Here is an 18,455-nt window from a genome sequence, read left to right as displayed (position 1 = left end):
CTGCTTATAATATTATTTGTAAATTGTTTAGCAGTATATTTTTCGTCAGTTGTGACACTTGTAACATCTGGCCCCAATTTCACCACGGTGACAGGTGCGACAATTGTAAAATCACTGTTGCTGACGTCACAGGCATCCATGGGCTACGGTTACCACTTACCATCGGGCGGGCCGTATTCCTGTTTGCCACCATCATTGTTTTATTAAAAAAAACTTTATTATATCGGAAAAAAACAGATATTTCTTTTGCGAAGTTTCTGACAATTGTCAAGATTTAGAAGAATTGTAGGTAATTCTTGACAGGTAATGAGTTATATGTCGGAATTTCGTGACAATTGTAGTGTTTCTTGTGACAATTGCCATAACCTTAGCAAGAGAAATATCAGTTTTTTTCCGATATAATAAAGTTTTTTTTAAATAAAACAATGATGGTGGCAAACAGGAATACGGCCCGCCCGATGGTAAGCGGTAACCGTAGCCCATGGATGCCTGTGACGTCAGCAACAGTGATGTTTTACAATTGTCGCACCTGTCACCGTGGTGAAATTGGAGCCTGGTGTCAAGTAGGGGTACTGATAATTCCACTACTTGACGTTAGATGTTGACTAAGAAATAAGTAAATAACTCGCGTTTTGGCAAGTAAACTGATGTATGGAGTTACCACTATTTCTTTACTTAATATTACTCTATGGTTAGGAGTGTTGGTGTTTGTATGGTGGGCCTTACTAGTTTACAGGCCCAGCGCGGGCACGGGGGTGTAGGAGACGGGGTTGGGCGCGCACGCCTGGCGGACCGACATCTCCCAGGCGTCCAGCAGTTGCCCTACGGAGCAGCTTTTTGGTAATCTGCAAACAAAGATATTGAGAATTAGCTGGGCAATTTTTATGGTTCCGTGCCCATAGGGTAAAAACGGGACCCTATAAACTAGTAGCTCTGTGAGATGTAGACCTTGCGAGCAGAGCTTTAAATTACATGGTGCTAAGAGCTTTAAATATAGTAAATAAAAAAAAACAATACGAAATTTAAGTGTAAAAAAATAAAAAAAGTTATAACCCAGCATACAAATACTGGGGACCGAACCCAGACTCTCTGTGCAAACAAAAAAAGCGAACGTTTACAAACTGAGCCAAACAGTTCTTAGATAAGCTGACGAAATTTAGCTACTCATTCTCAAGTTAAAATTAGTTAAAATCAAATATCTCAATACCTCCGAAACCAGCGAAATAAATTTTCTGAATTTTTGGCCAAATGGCCAAAAATAATCTATAAACATATCTCAAAAAGAATACACTCTTATGATACCGATACGACTATTTGTATAAGCGCGAGCTATCACAACATTTCCATTTTGAAAAATTTCAAAAACCGGCTCGACAAAAAAAAAATATGGGTTCATAGAATTCGGTTACAAAATTTCACGAGAATCGGTTAAGAATTGCGACCTGTAGAGGAGAACATCCGGACATACAAAAGCAAAACGCCCGAGTCAAAACGTAGACCTTCGCTTCGCTTCGGTCAATGAGACTTCACTGTCCGTCTGACTGTCTGTCACCAGGCTGTACGGAAGTACGGAATCCTCGGTGGGCGAGTCCGACTCCCACTTGTCCGGTTTTTTTATTTCTTGTATTTTTTTTTGTTTTTTGATAAAGTTTTGTAAGTTTGAAGGGATCCTCACTCTGGGTGGATTAAACACGAAATTCTAATTTGGTACAGCAAAAATGTATGAAATGTTTTGTTGAGTTATGATAATACCATAGGGTTTCGTAACTCAGAGAAATATTTTGCAGCACATAATATTGATTTTTAATGTTTTAATTTACCCCCTAAAAGTGGTTCCTATTTTGAAAATTAATTTGCTGACGGTACGTCTTTGTTTTTGGGTCACAGACTTACGTATGTTTACCAAATTTCAACTTATTTGGTCCAGTAGTTTCGGAGCAAATAGGATGTGACAGACGGACAGACAGACAGACGCACGAGTGATCTTATAAGGGTTACGTTTTTTCTTTTTGAGGTACGGAATCCTAAAAATGGCCCAGTTAGCAAGGAGCCGTGCCGGAGGCCGCGCGGGATGGGCTCTATAGACAGTAGCACAGTGTGTCCTTACCTAGCAACCCTGGCGTCCATGGCCTGCTCCACCCTCGCCAGGAACTCGTGTTTGTCGTGTTTCCCGTGGCGGGGCCTGAGGCGGGACCCGGCCTGGCGGGGAACCCCGCGGCACGGCGAGCAGCACGGTCAGTGTCCTTACCTAGCAACCCTGGCGTCCATGGCCTGCTCGACCCTCGCCAGGAACTCGTGTTTGTCGTGTTTCCCGTGTTTGGGCCTGAGGCGGGCGGGCGGCCTGGCGGGGTACCCCCTGGGCACGGCGAGCAGCACGGTCAGTGTCCTTACCTAGCAACCCTGGCGTCCATGGCCTGCTCCACCCTGGCCAGGAACTCATGTTTGTCGTGTTTCCCGTGTTTGGGCCTGAGGCGGGCGGGCGGCCTGGCGGGGTACCCCCGCGGCACGGCGAGCAGCACGGTCAGTGTCCTTACCTAGCAACCCTGGCGTCCATGGCCTGCTCCACCCTGGCCAGGAACTCATGTTTGTCGTGTTTCCCGTGTTTGGGCCTGAGGCGGGCGGGCGGCCTGGCGGGGTACCCCCTGGGCACGGCGAGCAGCACGGTCAGTGTCCTTACCTAGCAACCCTGGCGTCCATGGCCTGCTCCACCCTGGCCAGGAACTCATGTTTGTCGTGTTTCCCGTGTTTGGGCCTGAGGCGGGCGGGCGGCCTGGCGGGGTACCCCCTGGGCACGGCGAGCAGCACGGTCAGTGTCCTTACCTAGCAACCCTGGCGTCCATGGCCTGCTCCACCCTGGCCAGGAACTCATGTTTGTCGTGTTTCCCGTGTTTGGGCCTGAGGCGGGCGGGCGGCCTGGCGGGGTACCCCCGGGGCACGGCGAGCAGCACGGTCAGTGTCCTTACCTAGCAACCCTGGCGTCCATGGCCTGCTCCACCCTGGCCAGGAACTCATGTTTGTCGTGTTTCCCGTGTTTGGGCCTGAGGCGGGCGGGCGGCCTGGCGGGGTACCCCCTGGGCACGGCGAGCAGCACGGTCAGTGTCCTTACCTAGCAACCCTGGCGTCCATGGCCTGCTCCACCCTGGCCAGGAACTCATGTTTGTCGTGTTTCCCGTGTTTGGGCCTGAGGCGGGCGGGCGGCCTGGCGGGGTACCCCCGCGGCACGGCGAGCAGCACGGTCAGTGTCCTTACCTAGCAACCCTGGCGTCCATGGCCTGCTCCACCCTGGCCAGGAACTCATGTTTGTCGTGTTTCCCGTGTCTGGGCCTGAGGCGGGCGGGCGGCCTGGCGGGGTACCCCCTGGGCACGGCGAGCAGCACGGTCAGTGTCCTTACCTAGCAACCCTGGCGTCCATGGCCTGCTCCACCCTGGCCAGGAACTCATGTTTGTCGTGTTTCCCGTGTTTGGGCCTGAGGCGGGCGGGCGGCCTGGCGGGGTACCCCCTGGGCACGGCGAGCAGCACGGTCAGTGTCCTTACCTAGCAACCCTGGCGTCCATGGCCTGCTCCACCCTGGCCAGGAACTCATGTTTGTCGTGTTTCCCGTGTTTGGGCCTGAGGCGGGCGGGCGGCCTGGCGGGGTACCCCCGCGGCACGGCGAGCAGCACGGTCAGTGTCCTTACCTAGCAACCCTGGCGTCCATGGCCTGCTCCACCCTGGCCAGGAACTCATGTTTGTCGTGTTTCCCGTGTTTGGGCCTGAGGCGGGCGGGCGGCCTGGCGGGGTACCCCCTGGGCACGGCGAGCAGCACGGTCAGTGTCCTTACCTAGCAACCCTGGCGTCCATGGCCTGCTCCACCCTGGCCAGGAACTCATGTTTGTCGTGTTTCCCGTGTTTGGGCCTGAGGCGGGCGGGCGGCCTGGCGGGGTACCCCCGCGGCACGGCGAGCAGCACGGTCAGTGTCCTTACCTAGCAACCCAGGCGTCCATGGCCTGCTCCACCCTGGCCAGGAACTCATGTTTGTCGTGTTTCCCGTGTTTGGGCCTGAGGCGGGCGGGCGGCCTGGCGGGGTACCCCCTGGGCACGGCGAGCAGCACGGTCAGTGTCCTTACCTAGCAACCCTGGCGTCCATGGCCTGCTCCACCCTGGCCAGGAACTCATGTTTGTCGTGTTTCCCGTGTTTGGGCCTGAGGCGGGCGGGCGGCCTGGCGGGGTACCCCCGCGGCACGGCGAGCAGCACGGTCAGTGTCCTTACCTAGCAACCCTGGCGTCCATGGCCTGCTCCACCCTGGCCAGGAACTCATGTTTGTCGTGTTTCCCGTGTCTGGGCCTGAGGCGGGCGGGCGGCCTGGCGGGGTACCCCCTGGGCACGGCGAGCAGCACGGTCAGTGTCCTTACCTAGCAACCCTGGCGTCCATGGCCTGCTCCACCCTGGCCAGGAACTCATGTTTGTCGTGTTTCCCGTGTTTGGGCCTGAGGCGGGCGGGCGGCCTGGCGGGGTACCCCCGGGGCACGGCGAGCAGCACGGTCAGTGTCCTTACCTAGCAACCCTGGCGTCCATGGCCTGCTCCACCCTGGCCAGGAACTCATGTTTGTCGTGTTTCCCGTGTTTGGGCCTGAGGCGGGCGGGCGGCCTGGCGGGGTACCCCCGCGGCACGGCGAGCAGCACGGTCAGTGTCCTTACCTAGCAACCCTGGCGTCCATGGCCTGCTCCACCCTGGCCAGGAACTCATGTTTGTCGTGTTTCCCGTGTCTGGGCCTGAGGCGGGCGGGCGGCCTGGCGGGGTACCCCCTGGGCACGGCGAGCAGCACGGTCAGTGTCCTTACCTAGCAACCCTGGCGTCCATGGCCTGCTCCACCCTGGCCAGGAACTCGTGTTTGTCGTGTTTCCCGTGTCTGGGCCTGAGGCGGGCGGGCGGCCTGGCGGGGTACCCCCTGGGCACGGCGAGCAGCACGGTCAGTGTCCTTACCTAGCAACCCTGGCGTCCATGGCCTGCTCCACCCTGGCCAGGAACTCGTGTTTGTCGTGTTTCCCGTGTCTGGGCCTGAGGCGGGCGGGCGGCCTGGCGGGGTACCCCCTGGGCACGGCGAGCAGCACGGTCAGTGTCCTTACCTAGCAACCCTGGCGTCCATGGCCTGCTCCACCCTGGCCAGGAACTCGTGTTTGTCGTGTTTCCCGTGTCTGGGCCTGAGGCGGGCGGGCGGCCTGGCGGGGTACCCCCGCGGCACGGCGAGCAGCACGGACGGCACGCAGGGCAGGCGCGCGTCGTCGAGCATGGCGACGAGCGAGATGGCGCCCACGCCGCCCGCCAGCTGCATCGTCTCGAGGGATACCTGGGGACGCAAACAAACATCACATTAAGGTAGACGTCCACAGGGCCGCATCGCACGCATCGGACGCAACGGATCAATGGACGTACTTGTGTGACTTATACAAAGAATACAAATCCGTGCGATGTGACCTGTGGAAGTGTGGACGTCTACCTTTAACCTCTTGTTGTTGTTGTGGCGACACAGTGTTCAAACTTTTCTGTTGCTGTTGTTTTTATATAATGCTAATTTTGCAAACAAAACTTGGATCGTCCACTAGTATAAGTGAGAAGCATCGATAATTAAGTTTATTATTACATATACAAATCCCTAACCTATCATTTAATTGAAAATTCTATAACTAGAAATATATACGAAAGAGCAATACGAGTGTCGAGTAATTAAAATGTAAGGCTAATGATGATAGGTAATAATAAATAAAAATAAGCAGTTTCGACTTATTCACAGTGTTAGTGATGGTACTTGCCATAACTATTCCAAATTTCAGGTACCTACATCAAACGGTCTTTGAGAAAAACGCATTTAACCGATTTGCAAGACCGAAGTGATCCCATAAGAGCACCGTGAACAAAGTTTTGTACGGTGCTCTAAAAATCTATGTTTAATATACGTACTTTAAACCTAGAGTCTAGTCTGGCGATTTCTCCTTGCAATACATCTGGTATTTCCATTGTTGGCTCTTCCATTTTTGGCACTTTCAACGGAGGTGGCAGGTTTCTGCAAAACAAATAAAATTATAACTATGAAATAAAACTAACATCTAGTTTACCATATAAAATATGAAAGTCAGAATTTTTGAAGTGAAAACTTCTTTAGCGGCGCTGTGCACTTTTTGTGATGGGGAAAAAATGTTAAACTCGCGAGAGCGTAAGACGTGACGTCACGTGTGGCGGACACGTAACAAACGTTACGTGATTTAAATGCCATCTAGTGAGTTTCCCTCAAAATGGTACTAATATAACTCGAGTACTAACAGTGATGTGCTTAGGGGTTTCAAGTAATGCGACGAAATAACGCTAGATGGCGTTAACCTCAATTATACATAGTGCCGTGTTATTAATATTTTGACGTAAGACGCGACTAGCTGTACAATGTAACTGTTACAATGTCATTGAGTTTTCACTTCGAAGGGCACTCCCGGAGTGCAACCCGTTGTTTTTAGGGTTCCGTACCCAAAGGGTAAAACGGGACCCTATTACTAAGACTTCGCTGTCCGTCCGTCCGTCCGTCCGTCCGTCCGTCTGTCACCAGGCTGTATCTCACGAACCGTGATAGCTAGACAGTTGAAATTTTCACAGATGATGTATTTCTGTTGCCGCTATAACAACAAATACTAAAAACAGAATAAAATAAAGATTTAAATGGGGCTCCCATACAACAAACGTGATTTTTGACCAAAGTTAAGCAACGTCGGGAGTGGTCAGTACTTGGATGGGTGACCGTTTTTTTTTTGCTTTTTTTTTCGTTTTTTTTTTTGCATTATGGTACGGAACCCTTCGTGCGCGAGTCCGACTCGCACTTGCCCGGTTTTTTTTTGTTACTTTAATTTTTTTGTCATAAGATCAGCTCACATCGATGACTTCTTGTAGGTTTTCCGGTAAATAACTATTTCTACTATCCATATCCAAAGTGTGACTGTCTTTCTGTCTGTCTGTTACCTCTTTATGCTTAAGCCGCTGAACGCATTTAGTTTAAATTTGGCATAGAGATAGTTTGAGTCCAGGGGAGGGACATAGGATAGTTTTTATGTCGGAAGTCATCCCTAAAGAGTGTGAAATGGGGGGTGGAAATGTGTAAGCAATTAAGAATATTATGCTCCAAATTATTGTCATTAGATTTTATTCAGGCGCTATAATTACTCGAACTGTTGGATCTAATTCCAGGCAGACGAAGTCGCGGGCAAAAGCTAGTAATGTTATAAATGCTAAAGTAACTCTGTCTCTCTATCTGTTACCTCTTGACGCTTAAACCGCTAAACCAATTTAGTTGAAATTTTTTATGGAGATAATAATATAATTATAGTTTGAAGCCCGGGGAAGGACATATGATAGTTTTTACCAATCATCATCATCATTCCACGCAGACAAAGTCGCGGGCAAAAGCTAGTTCGATATCTATTTTTTTTAATAAACGCAGGCGACGCCACATAAAATGTTGGAACCGTGCACACGCACACGTCACGCAAGCGGTGTGCCGGCTCTTATAAGGAACTGTATATTACAATGCTCACGCATAAGGTGTGGACAGGCTTTTAAGGGTACTTACTTGATCTCAGGTCCATTGAGAGCGTCTAATGTGGACCCGAAGGTCCGTTTGAGCGTGTGATTAGCGAGCGGGGAGGATAGGCAGTTGTTTACTACCTCTAGTAAGGGGTTGAAGATTTGCTCCTGAAAACATAAATAAATATGATATATAATATGATATATATATGAGTAATGAGCCTTTTTTTAAGTTGACCACTACACTTTTTTTATTTGGGAACTTTCATGTTATTTATTTCTCAGAATTAGGAGCTTTTTCAATCCTAATAGGATAAAAAAGTGTCCCAAATTTTCCATACATGTTTCGTTCCTTCCATCCCGTTACACAGGGACACTTTTCTTCTCCTATTAGGATCGAAAGAGCTCGTGATTCTGGGTAGAATTGCAATTTTTTTTTCCATTTTGTAAAAAAAAAGTAGAGCACAACTTTAAATACAATAACCAAACCCTTTGCGGCCTTTACTACTGACTAAACAGGTTTGCCAGTATAATAAGCCTTACCTTCCCCGAGGCGGGTACGCCTAGTCCGTCTCCGCGTTTGAAGTCCAGCTTCTCCAGCACCACCTCGCATTTGATGAGGGTCTCTAGAGGCATCGGCTTGTGCACTATGAGGGAATGTCTAGGAGATTCTTCATCGTCATCAGCTTACCTTCCCCGAGGCGGGTACGCCTAGTCCGTCTCCGCGTTTAAAGTCCAGCTTCTCCAGCACCACCTCGCATTTGATGAGGGTCTCCAGAGGCATCCGCTTGTGCACTATGAGGGAATGTCTAGGAGATTCTTCATCTTCATCATCTTACCTTCCCCGAGGCGGGTACGCCTAGTCCGTCCCCACGTTTAAAGTCCAACTTCTCCAATACCACCTCGCATTTGATGAGGGTCTCCAGAGGCATCCGCTTATTCGGGTTTGAGAGAATGTCTAGGAGATTCTTCATTTTCGTCAGCTTCTCCACATCTGAAGATTTAAAATGATTAATATCACTGAATACAGGCAAACACAGTAGTTATAAACACTTAAGTCAAAGTTACAGTCAGCAGCTGAAGTTGCTAAGCGGACGAGGTGTTCAATTCAAAATTACTTTGACACGCTCCTTTGGAGCGCTTGGCCTTGACCGGACGGATAAAAACCCGGCGCACCCCGCATGCGGGCCCTATCGACCAATGAAAACAGATCCTCGAATGCGGGCCCTATGGCATGCGTTTTAGAAATCTACCGCACCGCGCACGCGGGCCCTATCGACCGATAAAACTGAGCCATTAGTTCGCCTTACCGCCTGCGGGGAGTCACTCGTATGCTGTACATCGACCGAGGTATCGACTTATTTTTTTTTTAATTTATTTATTTAGGAAACAAACAGTCACATACAAATATGTTTAAGCTTGCAGATATACAATAAGATCTATAGTTCCATTAAATATAAAATAATGATATTGATAATAAGTAGAAACAGGGCTAGTTCGGTTCTGCCTATAAATAGGAAGATACACAGAAGTAACAATTGGATACACAACTCATAAAGTACCAAGTATCGATCATGCTTACAGACGTACATACATTGCATAAGACTGTAAAACTATGACTTTTTTTTTAACTAAGTATGTAATAACATTACACTGCTATGGAAATATTTATGAGTTTCACTAGTTGTTTTACCGCCTACGGGGACTCCCTGCATGCTGTCTATCGACTGAGGTATCGACTTATGAGTTTCACCAGTTCTTATCGACCAATGAAACTGAGCTAAACTTACTTTCTCCCTCGCTGACCATGCGGTGCACCATTCTTCGTAAAGGCTCGATGTACTTGCTGAGCTGGCGCACTTTATCCCTGTACGCGGCATCTTCATTGCTGGGCGACGCCACGGACGCTCCCACGGGCGTATTTAGAGATGAGGATGGGGACGCCACCATGCCCATGCTTACTCTATAACAAGAAAAGATAGGTTTAATAATGTATTGTGTAAGAGAAAAACGAAAGGTTCGAAAATTGAATCTTGAGGGTTGCGAGGGTTTCAAGGGTTGAACATACTTTGCCACCGAGTGAAACTAAATTTTTCACCACACTAACGCAAGGAATATAATAACGCTATTACTTATCATTCAAAATTATTACTTAAAAGTCCATTTCACCAGCCAACATGAGGAAACTACTTTGCCACTCTTGTGGATAAAATACAGCTTTCTGATCAGTTTTTGAACGATAAAGAGAGCCTTTACGAGCTAGTGTGGTGAAAAAATGGTGTATTGTTATACTCACGACTGTTGAAATTCGAGAATAATTGTGACGTTTTCAATCAAAAGGTACCACTTTGTTGGTTGTCGATAAGGTTGATTTCAAATAGAAGCTATACGGAACACCGCACCGGCATACAATAAGTACTCTTTTGGTGGAGAATGGCACAATAGTTACCTCTGCTGCGGAGCGTGGTGCTGCAGGTGCGCGGAGGGCGAGGGCGCGCCCGGCCCGCCCAGCCCGCTCAGCCCCAGCGGCGACGGAGTGAGCCACCCCTGACAATAGTTACCTCTGCTGCGGAGCGTGGTGCTGCAGGTGCGCGGAGGGCGAGGGCGCGCCCGGCCCGCCCAGCCCCAGCGGCGACGGAGTGAGCCACCCCTGACAATAGTTACCTCTGCTGCGGAGCGTGGTGCTGCAGGTGCGCGGAGGGCGAGGGCGCGCCCGGTTCGCCCAGCCCCAGCGGCGACGGAGTGAGCCACCCCTGACAATAGTTACCTCTGCTGCGGAGCGTGGTGCTGCAGGTGCGCGGAGGGCGAGGGCGCGCCCGGCCCGCCCAGCCCCAGCGGCGACGGAGTGAGCCACCCCTGACAATAGTTACCTCTGCTGCGGAGCGCAGGTGCGCGGAGGGCGAGGGCGCGCCCGGCCCGCCCAGCCCGCTCAGCCCCAGCGGCGACGGAGTGAGCCACCCCTGACAATAGTTACCTCTGCTGCGGAGCGTGGTGCTGCAGGTGCGCGGAGGGCGAGGGCGCGCCCGGCCCGCCCAGCCCCAGCGGCGACGGAGTGAGCCACCCCTGACAATAGTTACCTCTGCTGCGGAGCGTGGTGCTGCAGGTGCGCGGAGGGCGAGGGCGCGCCCGGCCCGCCCAGCCCCAGCGGCGACGGAGTGAGCCACCCCTGACAATAGTTACCTCTGCTGCGGAGCGCAGGTGCGCGGAGGGCGAGGGCGCGCCCGGCCCGCCCAGCCCGCTCAGCCCCAGCGGCGACGGAGTGAGCCACCCCTGACAATAGTTACCTCTGCTGCGGAGCGTGGTGCTGCAGGTGCGCGGAGGGCGAGGGCGCGCCCGGCCCGCCCAGCCCCAGCGGCGACGGAGTGAGCCACCCCTGACAATAGTTACCTCTGCTGCGGAGCGTGGTGCTGCAGGTGCGCGGAGGGCGAGGGCGCGCCCTGCCCGCCCAGCCCCAGCGGCGACGGAGTGAGCCACCCCTGACAATAGTTACCTCTGCTGCGGAGCGTGGTGCTGCAGGTGCGCGGAGGGCGAGGGCGCGCCCGGTTCGCCCAGCCCCAGCGGCGACGGAGTGAGCCACCCCTGACAATAGTTACCTCTGCTGCGGAGCGTGGTGCTGCAGGTGCGCGGAGGGCGAGGGCGCGCCCGGCCCGCCCAGCCCCAGCGGCGACGGAGTGAGCCACCCCTGACAATAGTTACCTCTGCTGCGGAGCGCAGGTGCGCGGAGGGCGAGGGCGCGCCCGGCCCGCCCAGCCCGCTCAGCCCCAGCGGCGACGGAGTGAGCCACCCCTGACAATAGTTACCTCTGCTGCGGAGCGTGGTGCTGCAGGTGCGCGGAAGGCGAGGGCGCGCCCGGCCCGCCCAGCCCCAGCGGCGACGGAGTGAGCCACCCCTGACAATAGTTACCTCTGCTGCGGAGCGTGGTGCTGCAGGTGCGCGGAGGGCGAGGGCGCGCCCGGCCCGCCCAGCCCCAGCGGCGACGGAGTGAGCCACCCCTGACAATAGTTACCTCTGCTGCGGAGCGCAGGTGCGCGGAGGGCGAGGGCGCGCCCGGCCCGCCCAGCCCGCTCAGCCCCAGCGGCGACGGAGTGAGCCACCCCTGACAATAGTTACCTCTGCTGCGGAGCGTGGTGCTGCAGGTGCGCGGAGGGCGAGGGCGCGCCCGGCCCGCCCAGCCCGCTCAGCCCCAGCGGCGACGGAGTGAGCCACCCCTGACAATAGTTACCTCTGCTGCGGAGCGTGGTGCTGCAGGTGCGCGGAGGGCGAGGGCGCGCCCGGCCCGCCCAGCCCCAGCGGCGACGGAGTGAGCCACCCCTGACAATAGTTACCTCTGCTGCGGAGCGTGGTGCTGCAGGTGCGCGGAGGGCGAGGGCGCGCCCGGCCCGCCCAGCCCGCTCAGCCCCAGCGGCGACGGCAGCGCGCCGCCCATCACGCCTGCCGACAATACGCATACGTATATGTATATGTCCAATACATATATGTCCCGCCGAGTTTGTTGCCGGTCCCATATTGGGATAGGATACCCAATTGAGGGGGGCTTTAAATCTACTCGAGGCAGACGTTCATAAGCGCATTGTAATATGCCTACTTGGCTCATATGCGCATTGGACTTAATAGTCATTTGCGGAAGTGCCGCACTCTTAATATGGACGCTGTGTAAACCATCATCTTATTGATGTTACAGGCCAATGATGATGATGACTTGAATAATAAACTATCTTTATCTTTATACGCATACAGCATCCTCCTATAACCTTAGAACATTTAATAACCGGAGTCGGAGTCGGCTTTAAAAGCTTACCCCTCTGCCGAAAACCTTGCACGATTGTGCATACTTTTGTATGGATATGGACTGACATTTATCTGACGAGGCTATTTATACGTTACGTACAAATAGTCATAAATTTGACGTGCCCTCCCCCGCAAAAATGTTGTACCGAAAATGACAGACGAGGCGTCTCTAGTCCAGTTAATGCTTTAAGGGGCCCCCTGATTACCAGTTCGCCGGACGATATCAGCCTGTCAGTTAAACGCAAAATTTGACAGCTCCGAACAACTGACTGGCTGATATGATATAAATACGTGGAACCTACCGCTAGCAACTACTATGGTAAAAGAACGCGCAGCTATATCACACCGCGAATATTTAACAGTTTATCAATTATTGAAGACGAATGTGGTAGTAAAAACATATTTAAATCAAAAATTAAGAAGTTGCTAATAGGTACAACGCATGATTAAATAAATAGGATAGGTAAATATTATATAAAGACAGCTTATACTGTGGTCATATGTTATCATCATGTATTAACCTTAGTAATGTAAGTTAGATTAAGGTACTAACGTTGAAAATGAGTGCATCATGTCGCCGTTAAACGGAAGTTTGGCGAACCTAATATAAGTTTAAAATGTACCATACTTTTCTAAAAAAAAAAAAAATATCGTCCGGCGAACTGGTAATCTGCGAGCCCCTTTAAGCCTAAAACCCACCGTACAAAATCAAGGGGCTACCTGCGGTTTTCATCGATTTTAGACAAGTTTTGCATCGTATCTTCTTCTTTTGCACTACAGATAGATTTATAAAACAAACAGCTATCGGTTCTTCAATCTTTTATCTCCATTTTTGTCTACCGGATTTTGAAAGAAATTAATACTTTTTTTTTGTTTTTTTTTTTGAAGTGTCTAAAACACTTTTTTCGTAACTAGATATCTGTGAAGGATCTTACATAGACGAAATCTACATATTTGTGTTCGTGTGTCTAGGATTTTAATTTTAAAATAATTAAAACCAATGCCTTGACCAGAAAACCAGTTTTTAGGCCTAAAATTGTTCAACTTTGATGCTAAATATCTCGAAGACAATGAACTTTGAAGTAAATATGGCATAATATATAGCTTAAAGCCATTGCTTTTAATATGATAAGCTACAAAAAACATTAGAAATCTAAGGGCTTGATATCGAAAGTCATTCGCGTGGGGGAGCCCCTTAAGCAGTTGAATCTGAATTCAATAGTGTAAGAAATATGATTGAATTTCTTTTGTTTAGAAATCAAACGAAACAAAAGAAATATGTACCTCTGTGAAAGTGAAAGACTAATGCGCACGACTACAACCTAATATCAACCTTCGTGCATTCCGGTAAGGTTCACAATGGCGGGCCGCGCATCTAAGGGTAAAATAAAATGACCCAAAAACAAGGATTCCTGTCCACATACTAACCTTGCATGGATACGGGGCTGGGTTGGGGCATATTGGGGCTGGGGGCAGACGGGCTGGGGCTCTGCCGGAGGAACTGCCCCGGGGGCTGCCTGTAGCCCACCATTCCCACATCTTGCTTAGGTCTCATGTGTAGCATGTGGGTGTTCACCATTGGGTTGTTGCCCATGCCACCTACTGAAACAAAATTATAAATAGGAAAAAACGGGCCAAGTGCGAGTCGGACTCGAGCACGAAGGGTTTCGTACCATTACGCAAAAAACGACAAAAAGATCACGTTTGTTGTATGGGAGCCCCACTTGAATATTTTGTAAAATAAATTCTTAGTGTTTGTTGTTATGATGATGATAATGATGTTGATAAGCCTTTTTATTATTTTGTTATAGTGGCAACAGAAATACATCATCAACACAGAAACACTATAGCAAAAAGTATTTCGACGCGTCTATATCAGCCATCAGCCCTTTAGCGTCTCAGCATTCAGACTTTCAGACTGAAAGAAAAAACTTTTCAAAAGTCACTTAAGATCTTACCCATTTGCCCCTGCATCTGCCCTTGCATTTGCCCCTGCATGCCTGGCTGGCACTGCATGTTGCCGCCCATGGGCATGCTGGCTCCCATGGGCATGTTGGACATCATCTGCCCCTGCATGCCCGGCCCAAGCTGCCCCTGCAGCTGGTTGCCCATGGGGTTCATCCCCGACATGCCCATACCGCCCATCGGTGGCTGGTTTGAAACCTGGAATGAATTTACTTTTAATAAACCAGTATTTCCAGATATTTGGACGAAAGGTGGACCTTAAGGGTAACAAAATGGTCAAGTCCGAGGGGAAAAAGAAGTCGAGGAAAACCTCATAAACGATCGGCAGACGACATCATACAACTAGCTGGAAAGAATTGGATGGAAACAGCAAAAAACAGAGAGAAATGGAAGGGTAAAGAGGAGGCCTTCACCCAGCAGGGATCAATGCAATCAAAACAACCTAAAATAAAATAATGTAAAGCACTGAGCAAATAATAATAATAAACCAGTATTTCTTTACAAGGTATGTATAATAAGGTAGGCAGAATTCGCCGTATTGGCCTTTCAAGATATTGACTCCCATGAAAGGACCGTTTGCCAACTCTCTACCTATCTTAAAATCTCATTGTCGAACCTTAAGAAATACCATCAACTTTGATAATATAATATAGGTATTGCGCCTTATTATTATTATTAAAGCCTTTCTTATACGAACTGTTAACATTTCATTTAACAATTATAATTTTATGTATGTATATTTCTATATGCATGTTCGTAAGGTCTTTTTGACCTAGGCCTCTTCCGAATCGCCTTTTTCTAATATATTTAAGTATTTGTCCAACATTTTCTTCCATTCTTGTCTATCTATTGCCATTTCTTTCCAGTCTTTTCCTATTGTTTCTATTAGGTCTTTTTCCCATCTTGTTTTTGGTTTGCCCTTTTTTCTTTTACCAATTTTTGGATTCCAATTTGTTGCTATTTTTGTCCATCTGTTGTTTTTCATCCTGGCTATGTGCCCCGCCCAATTGTATTTTTGTTTCAATATATGTATTGCTGCATCTATAAATCTTGTTCTTCTTCTTATCTCTGTGTTTCTAACTCTGTTTGATAACTTTATGTTAAGGACACTTCTTTCTATTGACCGTTGACATACTTGAATTCGTTTGATGATATCTCCTGTGAGTGACCATGTTTGACTACCATATGTAAGACAGGGCAGAATGCATGAGTCGAAGGCTAGTTTTTTTAGTTTTATTGGTAGTTTCTTCTTAAATATATCCTTCATGGCCCAGTACTTCTTCCATGTCTGTCCGATTCTTCTTGTTATTTCTTTGTTTGTGTGTATTGCGCCTTAGTATGTTATTACGGCTTCCCTATCTCAAATATCTTAAATTCAACTCTGGCTACGGCCCTGAATATGACCTTCCACAGGCAAAGATCTTGGAGCGTCGTTAATAATAGCGTAAACGCAAACTGCCATAAGGTACCTTTACCCGTGGAACGTCTCAAATAAGATCTAGCACTCAGGGTCTGGTAAAAGTGGTCAGACAAAAGAGGAAGCCAAAGGCAGTACACTGAAAGACCTTGGAGGAGGAAAGTTCGCAAATAACCAGGATAAGCACTATGAAGATAGCAAGGCTCGTAACCGGTTTATTTCGGTTTTCCTCCGATCTTTCAGAAGAACGCGAACGTTTTAAGAACTTTGTTGTAACCTAAATAAACCGGTTTATTCGACGAGCGACGAAACGCCCGGCCGGCCTGGGGGTGTGCCGCGTAAAAAAGACACCTACATAGGAAGTAATCAGAATCAGAATCAGAAGTAACCGGTTTTTATTGTTCTAAACCGGTTAATCTGACAAGAACTTTATGAAAATGTTCTCTTAAAATCCGGTATAAAAATAACGGTTTTTCCAGCGAAACCGAAATTAAAAGGTTTGCGCCAAGTATATGATAACGGAAATTTAACCGCTTTCCGAGCCTTGGAAGACAGAAATAATATTTATATTTATAAGACATACCATGCCCATAGTGCCCTGCAGTTTCCCTTGCAGCATGTTCATCTGCGGCCGCTGGTTGAGCGTCTGCAGCAGATTGGTGGCCGTCTGCGGTTGTCCCTGGGACACTATGGTCTGCTGACCCATCTGTCCTTGCATCATGCCTGGGTTGGGGCCCATAACGCCTTGCTGCTGCATTTGGCCTGAAAAAGTGGTAGGTACATCAATTTTGTTAAGATGGTATCCTGTTATCCCTCATCAGGGACATAGGGCTCTCAGAAGGGTTCTCCACTGTTGTCGATCCTGTGCTGTCTCTTCGAGTTCAATATCAAAGATGAATTTTGTTATATGTGTAAAAAATGCTACTTTCAAAGACATGCATGTTGCATGTTTGCATGTCTATTGCAGTTAATTTAGTTTTACTACAGTTAATATTTAAATGGATCAAGTTGTGTGTAATTATTAAAGCTTGTCAATTGTTACTAGCCGTCTACATAGACTACAACTGCTGACATCTGGTATAAATGTAACTTCTAATAATTATGTAAATTTGCTTTACACAGTTTATGTCTTACCTTGAGGTCCAATATTCATCATCTGATTCCTAGTCCCCTGCGAGGCGAGGTTCTGCAGAGCATTGATAGGGTCCGGAGCCAGGCCAGGCTGGCTCGGCCCTTGTTGGTTGGGCTGTTGGTTCTGCTGCGGGTTGGGGCCGGCCTGGCCTTGGTTGGGTCCTTGCATGGCTTGGCCTTGGTTCTGTTTTGGTTGAGCAGCTGAAAAAGGATAATAGTTATAGATGAAATATCTCTCTCTAAGCCCAAAAGATTTCAATTTATAAATAACTAAAAAAACCGTAAAGATGGACAAACAGACAATGTAATTTATAAAGGTTTCAAGGTAAAAGCCCCAATCTGAATTGTTAACTTTACGGCTTTGTAATAGAGGCTTGCCGTGACCCATATACAGGGCACGGACAGTGAACGTGTTAAAATTGATATAATAATGTACTGTACAAATAATATACATTGATATCTTAATTGGAGCCAAAGAATACTTATGTGGCACCCAAGAGACGGGTCAATATCTAGAGGCTCACAACTCAAACTATGGGAGGATGAAATAATAACTACTGTAGGACCATTCTGGACAAGACTGGCCAGGCAGAGGAAATACTGGAAAGAGTTGGAGGAGGCCGTTGCCAACAGGCACACTGAACTACGAGACTTCATTTGAAAAATCAATCCAAGCAAACAGTTCAAAGTTCAGAAGAAGAGCCTATACAAATACAAATCTTAATTGCTGCCTTGTTTTTATAAAAAAAACTAGCCTCAATATTTTCATTTTCTCATGGGTTGAATTTCTGATAATTCTTTCTAATTTCACCTCTAAAACTACAAGCATTTTTTAAAATTAAAAGCTTTATGAATGGTAGTCAATTCAGTATCTTAGTATTTATTTAAACATTATTCATTATTTATTATTTCATTGTCTGTCAATTCAGTATCTTAGTATTTATTTAAACATTATTGCACAAAACACAAAAATAATGTTGAAAGGGCGGACTTAATGCCTAATGGCATAGTAATGGAACAGTTACATATAGGTATTCCTTCCGAACACAATTTGTAACAACATACACAGTTATCTCCAATGCTTGGAAATGCTGTATGAACTTACACATCTCACGAACATGCAGTATGAGTTTGGCCACCATGTTCATGTATTCCTCTCGCGTCTTGGCCTTATTGAACACATGGTTCTCCATCTCGCTGCTGTTTCTAGCCACCTGCATACCGGAGCGCTGGATTACTTCTTCACTGGGAATATAGACAAGTTTAATATACAATCATTTGTTGGAAATAAAAATAATAATGTAATTACCTATTATATACATACATAATACAGTTGTCTCTTGGGTTTGGCTTCTTTGGAAGGCTACAAAGTATATTTATGGAAAAATAGCCACAAAAAAATTAAATATGACTAACAAAAATAAATCTATCTTGAAACTTACATCTTCGAAACAACGCTTTGTCTAAAGTTTGGCGTTCTCCAGTTTTCCTCCGACCCCATTGAGCTAAATAACTTCAAATTATCCATGTTATTCATCTCTGCAGGTTTTTGCAGAATGTTTTGTTCAGTGTTGCCAGGGCTCTGGAGTCATAAGTTACGTTTCGTTTC

The 18,455-nt window shown here is 48.3% G+C and overlaps 1 protein-coding gene across 1 annotated transcript; it reads right to left on the bottom strand.

Moving 5' to 3' along the window:
* Nucleotides 1–713: 713 nt before the first annotated feature.
* On the bottom strand, nucleotides 714–18,406 carry LOC134791022 (mediator of RNA polymerase II transcription subunit 15). The gene is given in 13 exon segments (XM_063762071.1): nucleotides 714–845; nucleotides 5,109–5,329; nucleotides 5,941–6,043; nucleotides 7,592–7,713; nucleotides 8,385–8,539; nucleotides 9,336–9,502; nucleotides 11,862–11,976; nucleotides 13,762–13,935; nucleotides 14,292–14,496; nucleotides 16,299–16,477; nucleotides 16,850–17,047; nucleotides 17,952–18,091; nucleotides 18,289–18,406. Coding segments are annotated over 13 exon segments (1,989 nt in total). The 5' UTR covers nucleotides 18,384–18,406; the 3' UTR covers nucleotides 714–730.
* Between the last annotated feature and the right edge of the window lie 49 nt (nucleotides 18,407–18,455).

Source organism: Cydia splendana, chromosome 5, assembly GCF_910591565.1.
Source record: "Cydia splendana chromosome 5, ilCydSple1.2, whole genome shotgun sequence".
Classification (NCBI taxonomy): Eukaryota; Metazoa; Arthropoda; class Insecta; order Lepidoptera; family Tortricidae; genus Cydia; species Cydia splendana.
This window is presented reverse-complemented; position numbering and strand designations above follow the sequence as displayed.